At 46.6% G+C, this 16214-nt stretch overlaps 1 protein-coding gene across 2 annotated transcripts in view; it reads right to left on the reverse strand.

Moving 5' to 3' along the window:
- TUBE1 (tubulin epsilon 1) overlaps nt 1-15704 on the reverse strand; it is a 34358-nt gene extending 18654 nt beyond the window's left edge. The window contains exons 1-3 of one of the 2 annotated variants that reach the window (XM_069726151.1): nt 15608-15704; nt 8665-8738; nt 7804-7856 (exon numbers count right to left, since the gene is read on the reverse strand). In XM_069726151.1, the coding sequence (XP_069582252.1) occupies nt 7804-7856; nt 8665-8738; nt 15608-15632 (152 nt within the window). In that variant the 5' untranslated portion in view covers nt 15633-15704. The remainder of the gene's footprint in view (nt 1-7803; nt 7857-8664; nt 8739-15607) is intronic. The other variant, XM_069726152.1, reaches the window with a different exon arrangement.
- Nucleotides 15705-16214: the final 510 nt, after the last annotated feature.

Genomic DNA, 16214 nt, shown 5'->3' on the forward strand with positions numbered 1-16214 from the left:
GGCTGCTCCAGGTAAGTTTATAATTAACTAGGATCCCCAAGTCCTTCTCCCTGTCAGATTTACCCAGTGGTTTCCCGTTCAGTGTGTAATGGTGATATTGATTCCCTCTTCCCATGTGTATAACCTTACATTTATCATTGTTAAACCTCATCTGCCACCTTTCAGCCCAAGTTTCCAACTTATCCAGATCCATCTGTAGCAGAATACTATCTTCTCTTGTATTAACTGCTTTACATAGTTTTGTATCATCTGCAAATATCGACCCTATTAAATCTGAAGATACAGTGGCATGTAAAAAGCTTGGTTACCCCTGGTCAAAATTAAGCAAGCTGAAGATGAAATGATGTCTAAGAGGCCTAAAGTTAAAGGAGACACTTGTTTTCCGGACGCTTGGCTCACGGTAGGCGACGACGCATGGGTCGGAAAAATAGTGAGAGGGGTATACATCCACCAACAGACACAAAGCTCGTCAAACCTGGATCTGGTTCCAGATACGTCTTTTTTTAACTACAGGTGTGTTTTCCCATTAATCTTTTTCCTTTATTAACCTACCATCGCTCGTTGGATTCGTTCGGCTATCTTGGAGGCATATCAGGTCAAGGATAGGCCACCCCCTTCAGGGGTAAGTGCTCACTCTACCAGGGAGGTGGGAGCCTCCTGGGCCATTTGTCACCAGGCCTCTGCATCTCAAGTTTGCAAGGCAGCTACCTGGTCTTCCCTTCACACTTTTGCAAGATTTTACCAAATTCATAGCTACGCTTCGGCAGATGCCAGCCTGGGAAGGTTTTGCAGACGGCAGTTGTTCATCGTCCAACCTGAGTTTTCCGAATGTTATTTTATTCGCTCCCTTGGGACGTCCCATGGTTACCTGATCCCCAAAGAAGCAATAAAGAAAGATGGATTTTTCATACTGACCGTAAAATCTCTTCCTTCGAGCCTTCATTGGGGGACACAGCACCCTCCCTGTCTTGTGCCTACTTTGGGCCTGGTTATTTGAAGTTTTGGTTCTACGGTTGCTTCTCCTACTGCTTTTTCTCTAACTGACAAGCTTTGTGTTAGAGGAGGAGCCAACTCTTTTTTTTTTTTTTTACCTAGTTTCAGCCTCCTAGCAACAGCAGAATACACCCATGGTTACCTGTGTCCCCCAATGAAGGCTCCAAGAAAGAGGGTTTAGGCTAGGTTCACAATGCGTTAGCAGCAGCCCGTTCAGCACATACGCTAACGGGTTGCTGTTGTTGCAAGTGCCGACGTTACATCGCGCTAGCGCAGATAGAGCATCTGCTAGCTCTATCTGCGCTAGCAGTGACGGACCCGGAAACGCTGCAGCCCGCGTCTCAGGGTCCGTCACTCAATGACGGCACATCCCTAGCGCACGCCCATTGTGGGCGTGCGCTAGCGACGCGTCTGACATTGCAGTCAATGGCGGCCGTAATGGACTACGTTACACCGCGTTTATGCCGCGGTGTAACGTAGTCCGTCTAACGGACACCATTAACGCAATCTGAACCCAGCCTTATGGTGAGTACTAAAAATCCATCTTTTTCAGTAAGTTCAGAGAATCAATAAATAGTTTAGTTTTTATATAAATTATCCACATAATTAATCCCTGAAGACCCAAAATAAAGAGATAGGACCAAAAGTCTCAGGGAGTGTCACTTTCACCATTTCTTAAGGACTGCTTGGAACATCCAAATATTGATGGGGTATTTGCATCTCGAAGATCCTATCCTAATATGTAGTAGGTGTAATAATAATAATGATGATATTAGCAAATAATTCCAATTAGAAATGTAGTATAGCTCTTCCAATTTTCTCTGTTGCTTTCCCCATTTAGGGCATTGCAGTAACTTAGGTTACGACCACTGATATAGTGACAGTTATTTAGTTTTTAGTGGTCATAACCAGGGATACCTAAGCGATTACAATGCCCTGCACATGGGGTAAGCTACATAGTGAACTGTACGACATTTCAAATTCGAGGTATGTGCTAATATTATTATTACACCTACTACATATTGGGATAGGATGGCGGAGATGAGATTTCCCCTCCCAGGGTATGTGCACGCGTTCAGGATTTTTCACATTTTTTCGGCCGTTTTCCGCGGGAAAAACGCTTAAAAAAACGCATACATAAGCATTCCATCATTTTTAATGCATTCTGCAATTTTTGTGCACATGATGCGGTTTTTTTTTTTGTGTGAAAAAAACGCATTGCAGTAAAAAAAAGCAGCATGTTCATTAATTTTGTGGATTTTTCGTCGTTTTCCCACTATTTAATGCATTGGGGACCTCCGGGAAAAACGCGAAAAAACACCGGATTACGTACCGGTAATGCTCTTTTATAGAGCCACGACAGCACCCACTGAGGGAGGGGATCCGCCCCTAGGAACAGGAAACCCTACGGAGAGATAAAAGGGGCGGTCCCCCTCGCTCCCACAGTTTGGGTTACAGAGATTGCGAGGAACCGCCCACCAGTTTTAGTAGACAATTCTTTATCATCATTCATTATAATTTAACTATGTATAAGTACAAGAATCCACCACCCTTAACAGTGCTCATATGTACACTAATATATGTAAATGGGAGGGAAGTGAAGGGGTGCTGTCGTGGCTCTATAAAAGAGCATTACCGGTACGTAATCCGGTGTTTTCTCTTCGCCACGACAGCACCCACTGAGAGACTTTCAGAGATAGTTATTTGGGGGGGGATTATCGTATTAAGGACTGATCTACCGAAACACAAGTCAGTGGAGGCAGATAGATCTAATCTATAGTGACTATAGAAGGTAGAAGGAGAGGACCAGGTTGCGGCCTTACATATGAGTTCTATAGGAACCTCTGCTCGTTCAGCCCAGGATGATGCTATCGCCCGGGTGGAATGTGCCTTCACAGTCTCAGGTAGATTCTCCCCTTTAGATGAATAGGCCAGGTATATCGCCTCCCGAATCCATCGGGACAGTGTGCCTTTTGTAACACCAGATCCTTTCCTTTGACCCTGGAAGGAAACAAAGAGAGCCCTGCTCTTCCTCCAGGCGCTAGTCCTATCCAGATAAGTTATTATAGCCCTTCTCACATCTAAAGTATGGTACTTCTCTTCTTCCTGGTCTGTAGGATTATTATAGAAAGAAGGAAGAAGGATCTCTTGAGACCTATGGAATTTTGTACACATTTTAGGTAGGTAGGAAGGGTCTGTTTTCAGGACAATTCTATCAGGAAATATTGACATAAAGGGAGGATCTACTGATAGCGCCTGTATGTCACCTACTCTTCTTGCCGATACTAATGCGACAAGAAGAACGGTCTTAAGTGAAATATATTTAATGTGAGCTAAGTCTAGAGGCTCAAATGGATGACCTGTTAAGGCTTCCAGGACCAAATTAATATCCCAAGGAGGCATCTGCGGAATCTGAACTGGCTCTGATCTCTGGCAAGCTGAAATAAATCTAGCTATCCATCTATTACCCGCAACATTGTGACTATACAAGGCCCCTAGAGCAGAAACTTGTACTTTCAGAGTATTAACTGAAAGACCTAGGTCACGTCCTTTTTGAAGAAATTCTAGAATAGTGGAGACGGGAATTTCACTAGATAACGCCGATGGATAGAGATTTAGAAATTTCTTCCACACTCTCACATATATGTCAGTAGTGGATCTTTTTCTACTTGTTAACAAGGTATTAATTACACTATCGGAGAATCCTCTTAGTTTTAACAGCTGCCTCTCAAATTCCAGGCTGTCAACCTTAGTCACATGAGGGTGGTTGAAGGGCCCCTGGGAAAGAAGATCCTGATCCTCCGGGAGGATCCACGGATCCGAGATGGACATGGCTCTGAGCAGGGAAAACCATGGTCTTTTTGGCCAAAATGGGGCAATCAGGATTATATTTGCCCGGTCCTCCCTTATCTTCCTGATTACTGTTGGTAGAAGAATCAGAGGAGGAAAAGCGTATGCTTTCTGAAATGTCCAAGGAGTCTGAAGGGCATCGAGAATGTCGGGATTGTCGGCCCGGAACATTGAAGCGAATCTTTTTAGTTGTCGGTTTTGTCTTGTGGCGAAGAGATCTATCTCGGGTGTACCCCATTTCATGGTTATCATTTTGAAAATTTGATGATTTAGGACCCACTCTCCTTGGTGGAGGGTATGACGACTGAGGAAGTCTGCTCTTGAGTTGTCCACTCCTCTGACATGTAGCGCTGACAGGGACAGAAGATGTTCTTCGGCTATGGTTAGAATGTCTTCGGTTATAGACATGAGCGTTCCTGATCTTGTTCCTCCTTGATGATTGATATAGGCGACTGAGGTCATGTTGTCGGACAGAATTCTGGTATGTGTCCCGTGTAGCTGCGGAAGGAATTCACATAGAGCATGATAGATAGCTTTTAGCTCTCTTATATTAGAAGAGTCGTCTGACACCGTGACTGACCATAATCCTTGGACTAAATGGTCTTTTAAATGTGCGCCCCAGCCAGTAGGACTGGCATCAGTATATATTATATTTGAGGGTTTAACTACCCAGGGGACTCCACTGACCAGGTTTTTTGGATCTAGCCACCATATCAGAGATTGGATTACATTATTAGAAAGGGAAATTTTAATATTTAAATGACCATGAGATTTTTCTTCTTCATGTAAAATTGCATACGGTAAATGCCTCGAGTGAAATTGGGCCCATGGAACCGCTGAAATACATGACGTGAAGGAGCCAAGAAGGGACATGCCTTCTCTCAAAGAAATTAGGGGTTTATCTATTACTGACTGAACTTTATTCCTGACCGTTATCTGTTTATTTTCCGGAAGGAAACATTTCTGGCTTGTAGAATCTAATATAATCCCTAGGAAAATTTGCCGAGTTGTTGGGATAAGTCTAGATTTCTCCCAGTTTATTATCCAACCCAATTTTTGCAGAGATGCTATCATATCACACAACCGTTGTTGACATTGCGAAGGAGAATTTCCTACTACTAAGATGTCATCTAAGTAGGGAATTACGAGAGTGTCTTTTAGTCTTAGATATGACATTACCTCCGCCATTAGTTTAGTGAATACTCTTGGGGCTATAGATAGCCCAAAAGGCATTGCAGTATACTGAAAGTGTCGGACACACCCATTCAATACAATCGCTACCCGTAGATATTGTTGATGCTCTGCATAGATAGGTAGATGGTAATACGCATCTTTAAGGTCGAGAACTGTCATAAAGCAATAGGGAAACAGGAGTTTAATGGTGGACCGGATAGATTCCATCTTAAAGGTTTGATTTTCTAGGTAGATGTTTAATTTTTTAAGATTAATAATAGTTCTGAATGTTCCATCTGGTTTTGGAATCAAAAATAACGGGGAATAGAATCCCTTTCCCTCCTGTAGGAATTGAACCTCCACCAAGACTCCCTTAGCTAGGAGATTTATTACCTCCTGCTCCAATGCCTCTTGTTGTAACTGAGACTTTAATGAAGTCAATAGAAATGAGTCCGGAGGGACTCGGGAAAATTTTAATTGTAACCCAGAGGCAATAAGGTTATTTGCCCAAATATTTGCTGTTATGGCCCGCAAATTCATTAGCGAAGGAGGACAATCTGCCTCCCACAGGTAGATCTGTCCTAACGGGGTTTTTCTTCAAACTTGAAAGGGCGCTTCCCAAAGAACGCACCCTTTTGTTTTGTCTCTTGTGGCCCAGCGATCCTGGTTCTTAAACTCCTTCCTTTTATTAAATGCGGGCTTTCGGAACGCTCTCCTATAAAATGGAACGTAATTATTACTATTTGGAAAGCCTTTCTTCCTTTCCCCTGCTTTAGTTAAGATCTGATCCAGTTTGGTACCAAACAGGTACTCACCCTGACATGGAAGGCTGCATAACTTAGACTTGGTCTGAGGGTCACCTTTCCAGCCCTTAAGCCATAGGGCCCTACGTGCTGCATTGGTTAATCCTGCCGACTTGGCTGCCAGGCGTATAGAGTCGGCAGATGAGTCCGCTAGAAAGGCTGTGGCACCTCTAATTAGGGGTATAGAGGACAATAATTTCTCTCGAGAGAGAGAGACCTCCTTTCAGCCCTTCTTCCAAGTCACTCAGCCAAACAAGCATGGATCTTGCGGTGCATGTGGCTGAGATTGCCGGTTTAAAGGCCCCTGCCGAAGTCTCCCATGCTCTTTTAAGGAGCGAATCGGCTTTGCGATCTAGAGGATCTTGTAACGAGCCTGAATCCTCTACAGGCAGTAAGGATTTCTTTGATGTAGACGCCACAGCTGCGTCTACTTTTGGGGCTTTTGACCATGTTGTGAATTCTTCATCATTAAAGGGGTAGCGTCTCTTTGAGGATGGTGGTAACCCCCTCTGCCCCTGGCTTTCCCACTCTTTTTTGATCAGACTTTTTACTGCCGTTATTACCGGAAAAGAGGGTCTCTTCTTTTCGGATAGGCCAGCAAACATAATGTCTTGCTGTGTTTTAGGGACTTTAAGATCTTCTATGCCCATGGTATTGCAAACTGATCTCACCAGATTGTCAATGCTATCTGTGGGGAAGCACGTATCCTGATCCTCATCTGAGGATATCTCCTGCTGCGATCTATCCGAGTTTGCTTCCTCTAACTCAGACGGCTGATCGGATACAGGTGAAACGTATCCTCTTTTCTCCTTAATACGTGGCTCTCTGTCAACGCTTTGTAGGGCTCGCAATTCTTCCCTAATCATCGCCCTTATATCCTCTGATTTAACTGAGGCTTCCTCACGTAACGTTGATTTTATACATGAATCACATAGCCTTTTAGTGTAACTATCCGGAAGGGGCTGGATACATAACGCACACTGCTTGTGTTTCGCTTTTTCTTTCCTTTTTGCCTATTATAAAGGGAGAGGGACAATAATCAGACTAGTGGGGTAGATGCACACTCACCCAGAAGCTGACCGATCAGGTATCGGCTGAGGAGGAGACACAGATGCAGGTGGCTTCCTTTTGGACGATCCGCTCTGCCTAGAGCGGCTGCTGCTGCTGGCATGGCTGCGAGGGGTGACGGTGGTAACCTCTAGAGAAGGTACCGCAGGCTCTCTTGCAGAATCCATTCTGGACGCCGGGATGCAGCGCCGGCGTCCTTTTCACATGGGGGCCGCCATGTTCTTCCTGTTGAACCCGGAAGTGCTAACCACTTCTGGGTCGCGGCCATATTGGATACTCCGGCGCTGTTACCGGCTTCAGCGCCGGCGTCGTCTCACTCCTCCGCACCCCGGAAGCTTACCAGCACTTCCGGGGGCATACACTGGGCTCCACACCACACAGGCGTCCGCCGAGGACGGCGCGACGCTACCACCTGGTGCTTGCCCCGCAGACCGCCGGACATCTGCCACGAACCGGCCCCCCACGACCCGGTCTCGCGACGTCTGCCAGCAGAGGGGGGAAAACTGAATCAGCACCCCCGACGCTGCATCCAGTCCTGGAGCCCTTGCCGTCCTCACAGGTAAACTGCGCAAGCGGCGTCCAGGCTGGGAATCCTCTTCTCCGTGGATCTTCCCGTAGGAACAGGAAACCAAAACTGTGGGAGCGAGGGGGACCGCCCCTTTTATCTCTCCGTAGGGTTTCCTGTTCCTAGGGGCGGATCCCCTCTCTCAGTGGGTGCTGTCGTGGCGAAGAGAAAAAAACGCATACGGATTTCTGGCAGAAATGTCCGGTTTCTGTCAGGAAATTTCGGCAAGAAATCCTGAACGCGTGCACATACCCTAATGCTTGTATTCTACAGCGGTCATTGCAACATACACATAATATAATGTAATATATACACAATCCTATACCAGGCATTGCAGTTTTTGAAACATACCTAGTATCAATATTTCTAAAAAAGCTGCACAGCGCTTCATCATATATTCCTTTCTGGAAGAGAAGGTTATTTTTTATGTAGTTGATATGTTTACAGGTAAAATCATTAAGTATAGCTACCACACACATTTTACTCTTTTCTTACATTTCAATATTTAAAAAAAATAACAAAAAAAAGTTTATTGAAAATTATAAAAATCAGCTCTTGTTGCTTCATCTATGTCAATACTTTTTTATTTAAAAAAAAAAAAAAACATAAGCCAAGATTCATCAAAGCGTGTATGCCAGAAAACTGCTAAATTGAATTTTTTTTTCTTAACAAGAGGCTGTGCAAAGACTTTATGACTTTGGGCATGCCACGCTATTTTCACCCAACTACAAGAAAATGGATGGAGCTGGGTGGTATGGGGGGCATGGTGAACGCCAACCGTCAAAGGCATGTGGGGTGGCGGCGTTCCTTGCTCAAGTCTCTAACTCAAGAAAGATTTGTGCCAAGGTGCACGACAATTCGCACCTTGCCCGATTTATTAGGAGGCGTATGCCTCTTCACGAATCAAAAGCCTCAAACTCCACCCTGCCCGGGAGCCATACTGTGTATGTTAACGACCATTGCTACGTTAATATGAACAGCATTAACTTGATATTTGCTGTACATTAGGGGTATGACTAAACACAACAGCCCATTGAACACCAAGGCTCGGGAACTAAGACTACACTGAAAAATTATTTACCTTGACGTATTTCTTAGTCACTCCTACAAGCCAATCAATATATTTCTTATGCCATTTTGGCTATTAGGAGTGGATGACCTAACATAGTGCAGTAAGATAGAATACTCCATTTCTATTATACTTTTTTTTACCTTATTAACAGCTGCATGTTCTCTCAAGGCAAGATCCCAGAACCTACAGCCAATCTGATTTCCACACTGTCCAACTGGAAATATAATAATGGCAAGAGTAAGAAAAAACATGAAATATACTGCAAAAATAAACAAACAACTACAGAGAAAAATGAGCATAAGTATTAATGTTGGAGAAAGAAACCATAACAATTCCCTCCGATCTATTACCATCTTATTCCTTAACATAGCGCATGTTAAAGAAGAAGCACTACTATACCCACCTACCACCACTCCCTCTATTGTCCAACCCCGTTCTGCTCCACTTAGTGACGCCACCGCTCCTCAGACTATCCTGTCACTCTATGTGGGAGCCGGAAGGCTCTTTTACAATGTAGGCCTATGTAGCCTTTTCTGACGGGCCTTAGACTTACACTGTAAAGTCACTCCTGGGTCACGTAGAGCGCAGTGTGACCTGCAGAGCGGTGAAGAGGAGCAGAGCGGTGCTGGATCCTGGAGGGAGCAACGACAGGTGAGTAGATTAACCCCTTAGTAACAGAGCAAATTTGGTACTTAATGACCAGGCAAATTTTTACAATTCTGACCACCGTCACCTTATGAGGTTATAGCTCTTGAACGCTTCAACTTCTCCCACGGATTCTGAGAATGTTTGTTTTGTGACATATTGTACTTCATGTTAGTGAAGCATGGCAAGGCTCAGAAGGGAGGAAACACCGTATGACTTTTTGAACACAAAATTGGCTGGAATCAATGGTGGCGCCATGTCGTATTTGGAGACCCCGGAAAAGTTATATAGAAACAGGGGCGCACTATAGTATCCTGGAAAGATAATGATCACCAAGGGGTGCAATACCTAGTCTATGTATGAACATATGTATTTGGAGACCCCCTGATGTACCTAAATAGTGGAAACCCGCCAATTATAATTCCAACCCTAACCTCAACACACCCCTAACTCCAACATTCCCCTAACCCTAATCCCAACCTTAACCCAACACACCCTTAATCCTAATCCCAACCATAACCTCAACCCTAACTTTAGCCCAACAAGCACTGAGTTTCCTCCGCTGCTCCTGGTGCCTTTTATTGTCCGCAGCACTGACATCATATTGGCAGCACTACAGCTAATCAGTGGCGGCTCATACCGTCAGTGCCGCCATCGGCAGAGGATTCTCAGAGCTGGACCCGGGGAGGGTGAGTAAAGGACAGTACGGTTTAATATTTTTAAACAAATTGCTGCTAAGTGACAGGGCTTTCCTGAAACATGATAAAGTATATAATTCACCTGTACCGATTCCATCAATTTACGATAACACCATCAGGTTTCTAATTTTTCCTATCCAGGTAGCAGATTAGTGAAGTAGATTACACCTCTCTGCCTGGAAACCAGAACTATAGATTTACAATAAGATAGGTTTATTAATAACAGCCACATAAGAATACACGAGGCCTGTACCAGTGTCAGACTGGGGTGACAAGGGCCCACCAGTAACATTGACGTCGGGGGGGAGGGGCACTTTTCACCTGAATACAAATATTACACTACCCTCCATCACAAATTTACCTATATCTCTATGTAATAATAAACTGGGCAGTTTCGTTAATGAATGATGAGATGCTGCTTTTTTCTGTACAGAGTGAATCAATTGAATTATGCCAAGTACCTTTCATACAGTGGGGTTAGGGGCCCACCAGGGGATTCCCCTGTTACCCTATGGGCCAGTCCGAGCGTGCCTGTACCTGGGTGTTATAGTGCATGTGTGTCGAGGTGCAGGGGGCCAGAGAGACTACTCCCACCACCACCAGCAGAGGGCAGCCAAGTACATACATACCAATGCAACTGGCCTGGTTAGGCTACGTTCACATTTGCGTTGTGCAACGCACAATGCAAATAAAAACGCACCAAAACGCACGCAAAAACGCTGCGTTTTGCGACGCATGCGTCCTTTTTTGCCGAAATTTGGACGCAAGAAAAATGCAACTTGTTGCGTTTTCTGCGCCCGACGCTTGCGGCAAAAAAACGCATGCGTCGCACAACGCAGCACAACGCATGTCCATGCGTCCCCCATGTTAAATATAGGCGCGCATGACGCATGCGTCGCCGCTGCGTCGCCCGACGCAAACACGCAAAACGCTAATGTGAACCTAGCCTTACCAATAGCATCCAATGAGAACACAGCTTTCATGTTCCCACAGCAGGTTATGAACGCACAGTGCTAATGGCATACCTCCCAACCGTCCCGGATCCAGCGGGACTGTCCTGATTTTGACAGTCAGCCCCGCGATCCCGGGCGGGACATTAATTGTCCCGCACTGGTTGGGAGGTATGTGAATCACCCAAGTCGGTCAGCTGAGAGCTCCCTACACCCGGCCAGCACAGCAGCACATAATGGCTGCTCTGTGCACAGGACCTGTGATGAGGTCACAGGATGGGAGGAGTCAGGGGTCACATGATCGGATTCGGGAGGAGGACCTCCGTGTACAGGACTTTGCTGGTTGCCATGGCGCCGGAGGAGGGTAAGGCAGCGTATGTATGAGGTCAAGAGGTGTTTACAGGGTGGATGTAGCAGAGCCGTGTGTGTACGAGATGTATGGAGCTGAGCCGTGTGTGTAAGGGGTGTACGGAGCCGTGTGCATGAGGTGTACGGAGCGCAGCCGAGTGTGTACGAGGTGTACGGAGCCGTGTGCATGAGGTGTACGGAGCGCAGCCGCGTGTGTACGAGGTGTACGGAGCCGTGTGCATGAGGTGTACGGAGCGCAGCCGCGGTTGTACGAGGTGTACGGAGCAGAGCAGCATGTGAAAGGTGTACGGAGCGGAGCCGTGTGTGTAAGGGGTGTACAGAGCACAGCCGCGTGTGTACAAGGTGTACGGAGCACAGCCGCGTGTGTACGAGGTGTACGGAGCGCAGCCGCGTGTGTGCGAGGTGTACGGAGCGGAGCAGCGTGTGAAAGGTGTACGGAGAGGAGCCGTGTGTGTAAGGGGTGTACAGAGCACAGCCGCGTGTGTACAAGGTGTACGGAGCACAGCCGCGTGTGTACGAGGTGTACGGAGCGCAGCCGCGTGTGTGCGAGGTGTACGGAGCGGAGCAGCGTGTGAAAGGTGTACGGAGAGGAGCCGTGTGTGTAAGGGGTGTACAGAGCACAGCCGCGTGTGTAGGAGGTGTACGGAGCACAGCCGCGTGTGTACGAGGTGTACGGAGCGCAGCCGCGTGTGTGCGAGGTGTATGGAGTGGAGCAGCGTGTGAAAGGTGTACGGAGCGGAGTCGTGTGTACGAGGTGTACGGAGCCATGTGTATGAGGTGTACGGAGCACAGCCGCGTGTGTACAAGGTGTACGGAGCGGAGCAGCATGTGAAAGGTGTACGGAGCAGAGTCGTGTGTAAGAGGTGTATGGAGCACAGCCGCGTGTGTTACGAGGTGTACGGAGCACAGCCGCGTGTGTACGAGGTGTACGGAGCACAGCCGCTTGTGTACGAGGTGTGCGGAGCAGCGTGTGAAAGGTGTACGGAGCGGAATCGTGTGTAAGAGGTGTACGGAGCCATGTGTACGAGGTGTACGGAGCACAGCCGCGTGTGTACAAGGTGTACGGAGCGGAGCAGCATATGAAAGGTGTACGGAGCGGAGTCGTGTGTACGAGGTGTACGGAGCACAGCCGCGTGTGTACGAGGTGTACGGAGCGGAGTCGTGTAAGAGGTGTTCGGATGAGAGCAGAGTGTGAAAGGTGTATGGAGTGGAGCCACGTGTGTACGAGGTGTACAGAGCAGAGCCACGTGTGTACGAGGTGTGCGGAGCAGAGCCATGTGTGTGCAAGGTATACGGAGCGGAGCAGTGTGTGCAATGTGTATAGAGCGGAGCCGTGTGTGTACGAGGTGTACGGAGTAGTGCCGTGTGTGTACGAGATGTATGGAGAGGAGCCGTATGTGTATGAGGTGTACGCAGCGGAGCCGTGTGTGTGCAAGGTATACGGAGCGGAGTAGCTTCTGCAATGTGTATGGAGCGGAGCGGTGTGTGTATGAGGTGTACGTAGTGCCGTGTGTACGAGATGTATGGAGCGGAGCCGTGTGTGTATGAGGTGTATGGAGCGGAGCTGAATGTGTACGAGGTGAACGGAACGGAGCCGTGTGTGTTTGAGATGTATGGAGTGGAGCCGTGTGTATGGAGCGGAGCCGTGTATGCAAAGTGTACGGCGCGCAGCCGCGTGTGTAGGAGTAGCTATGTGTGGCCATTATACGGTACGAAGTATCATGTGCGGCCAATATACAGTATGGAGCATCATGTGCGATCATTATACAGTATGGAGCATCATGTGTGGCCATTATACAGTATTGAGCATCATGTGGGGCCATTATACAGTATGGAGCATAATGTGTGGCCATTATACAGTATTGAGCATCATGTGGGGCCATTATACAGTATGGAGCATTATGTGCGGTCATTATACAGTATGGAGCATCATGTGGGGCCATTATACAGTATAGAGCATCATGTGGGGCCATTATACAGTATGGAGCATCATGTGGGGCCATTATACAGTATGGAGCATTATGTGGGGCCATTATACAGTATGGAGCGTCATGTGGGGCCATTATACAGTATTGAGCGTCATGTGGGGCCATTATACAGTATGGAGCATCATGTGTGGCTATTATACAGTATGGAGTATCATGTGCAGCCATTATACAGTATGGAGCATCATGTGTGGCCATTATACAGTATTGAGCATCATGTGTGGCCATTATACAGTATGGAGCACTGTGTGGCCATTATACAGTATTGAGCATCATGTGTGGCCATTATACAGTATGGAGCATCATGTGTGGCCATTATACAGTATTGAGCATCATGTGTGGCCATTATACAGTATGGAGCATCATGTGTGGCCATTATACAGTATTGAGCATCATGTGTGGCCATTATACAGTATGGAGCATCATGTGTGGCCATTATACAGTATTGAGCATCATGTGTGGCTATTATACAGTATGGAGCACTGTGTGGTCATTATACAGTATGGAGCACTGTGTGGCCATTATACAGTATGGAGCATCATGTGTGGCCATTATACAGTATGGAGCATCATGTGTGGCCATTATACAGTATGGAGCATCATGTGTGGTCATTATACAGTATGGAGCACTGTGTGGCCATTATACAGTATGGAGCATCATGTGTGGCCATTATACAGTATGGAGCATCATGTGTGGTCATTATACAGTATGGAGCACTGTGTGGCCATTATACAGTATGGAGCATCATGTGTGGCCGTTATACAGTATGGAGCATAATGTGTGGCCATTATACAGTATTGAGCATCATGTGTGGCCATTATACAGTATGGAGCATCATGTGTGGCCATTATACAGTATGGAGCATCATGTGTGGTCATTATACAGTATGGAGCATCATGTGTGGCCATTATACAGTATGGAGCATCATGTGTGGCCATTATACAGTATGGAGCATCATGTGTGGTCATTATACAGTATGGAGCACTGTGTGGCCATTATACAGTATGGAGCATCATGTGTGGCCATTATACAGTATGGAGCATCATGTGTGGCCATTATACAGTATGGAGCATCATGTGTGGCCGTTATACAGTATGGAGCATAATGTGTGGCCATTATACAGTATTAAGCATCATGTGTGGCCATTATACAGTATTGAGCATCATGTGTGGCCATTATACAGTATGGAGCATCATGTGTGGCCATTATACAGTATGGAGCATCATGTGTGGTCATTATACAGTATGGAGCACTGTGTGGCCATTATACAGTATGGAGCATCATGTGTGGCCATTATACAGTATGGAGCATCATGTGTGGCCATTATACAGTATGGAGCATCATGTGTGGCCGTTATACAGTATTGAGCATCATGTGTGGCCATTATACAGTATGGAGCATCATGTGTGGCCATTATACAGTATGGAGCATCATGTGTGGCCGTTATACAGTATTGAGCATCATGTGTGGCCATTATACAGTATGGAGCATCATGTGTGGCCGTTATACAGTATTGAGCATCATGTGTGGCCATTATATAGTATGGAGCATCATGTGTGGCCATTATACAGTATGGAGCATCATGTGTGGTCATTATACAGTATGGAGCACTGTGTGGCCATTATACAGTATGGAGCATCATGTGTGGCCACTATACAGTATGGAGCATCATGTGTGGCCATTATACAGTATGGAGCACTGTGTGGCCATTATACAGTATGGAGCATCATGTGTGGCCATTATACAGTATGGAGCATCATGTGTGGCCACTATACAGTATAGAGCATCATTTGTGGTCATTATACAGTAAGGAGCACTGTGTGGCCATTATACAGTATGGAGCATCATGTGTGGCCACTATACAGTATGGAGCATCATGTGTGGCCATTATACAGTATGGAGCATCATGTGTGGCCACTATACAGTATGGAGCATCATTTGTGGTCATTATACAGTATGGAGCACTGTGTGGCCATTATACAGTATGGAGCATCATGTGTGGCCGTTATACAGTATGGAGCATCATGTGTGGCCATTATACAGTATGGAGCACTGTGTGGCCATATTTTTTTGTTTATAATTATTCTTTATGAACAGTGTGATCAGCAGTGCTAAATGGGTGTGGTTGAGACGTGGATATGGGTGTGACTAGTGAATGGGTGTGGTCAGAGGCGTGGCCTAAAATTTGCCGCGGCGCGCTTAGCGCGCCGCTAACTTTATCCCTCTTTCCCAGCTTCAAAAGTTGGGAGGTATGCTAATGGGTTGCTGTGAACAACAGACAGGCTTACTGCCGGACAGTTTTGTTACGTCTTCTCCACTGTATGTTGCCAGGCAGAATGGAGACAGTCTCCACAGTATTATGTGCCTCAATGTCCAGCGCTGCACAGTATAAAGTGGTGTCTAGAGGGTTAATATGGAATACACAAGTACACTCACCTTGCACCACTATGGATTGTGTCATGCTGCGTCCTGACAACGGCCGTTACTGACAGCTGTACGGCAATTACAGGCGCTCACCAAGACACAAAGTCATCACCATGTGACTAGTCACGTGTGTGGGAGGAGCCAGGCGGACTGTGTTCGCTATCGCTGAAGTGTGTGGCAGTACAAGCTTCCGGACGGGGTGCGTTCTGTACAGCTGTATGTGTGTGTAGCCTCTGCTACCGCGCTGTATAGCATGTGCATGTAGCAGAGCTGTGTGTGGTAATTGATGCTGCAGAGTTGGGGCTATGTTCCGTAGGTATTTCATATGGAGGAATCATACAAGCAGTGTGGATGTAGCTAAAGCTTTTACTTAGTGTAAAGTAGAGCACCATGCGTGTAATGGAACGGTATGTGTGACAAGTGTGTTGCAGGTCTGCATATAGTGTGTGGTGCAGGGGTGTACGTGACGTGCTCGGTGCAGGGGTGTACGTGACGTGCTCGGTGCAGGGGTGTACGTGGCATGAGTGGCTCGGGGCTGTACTTGTGTCTGTGACGGCTGTACTTGTAGCGTGCGTGGTTCAGGGCGTACTTGTAGCGTGCGTGGTTCAGGGCGTACTTG

The sequence above is a fragment of the Ranitomeya imitator genome, chromosome 5, assembly GCF_032444005.1.
Source record: "Ranitomeya imitator isolate aRanImi1 chromosome 5, aRanImi1.pri, whole genome shotgun sequence".
Classification (NCBI taxonomy): Eukaryota; Metazoa; Chordata; class Amphibia; order Anura; family Dendrobatidae; genus Ranitomeya; species Ranitomeya imitator.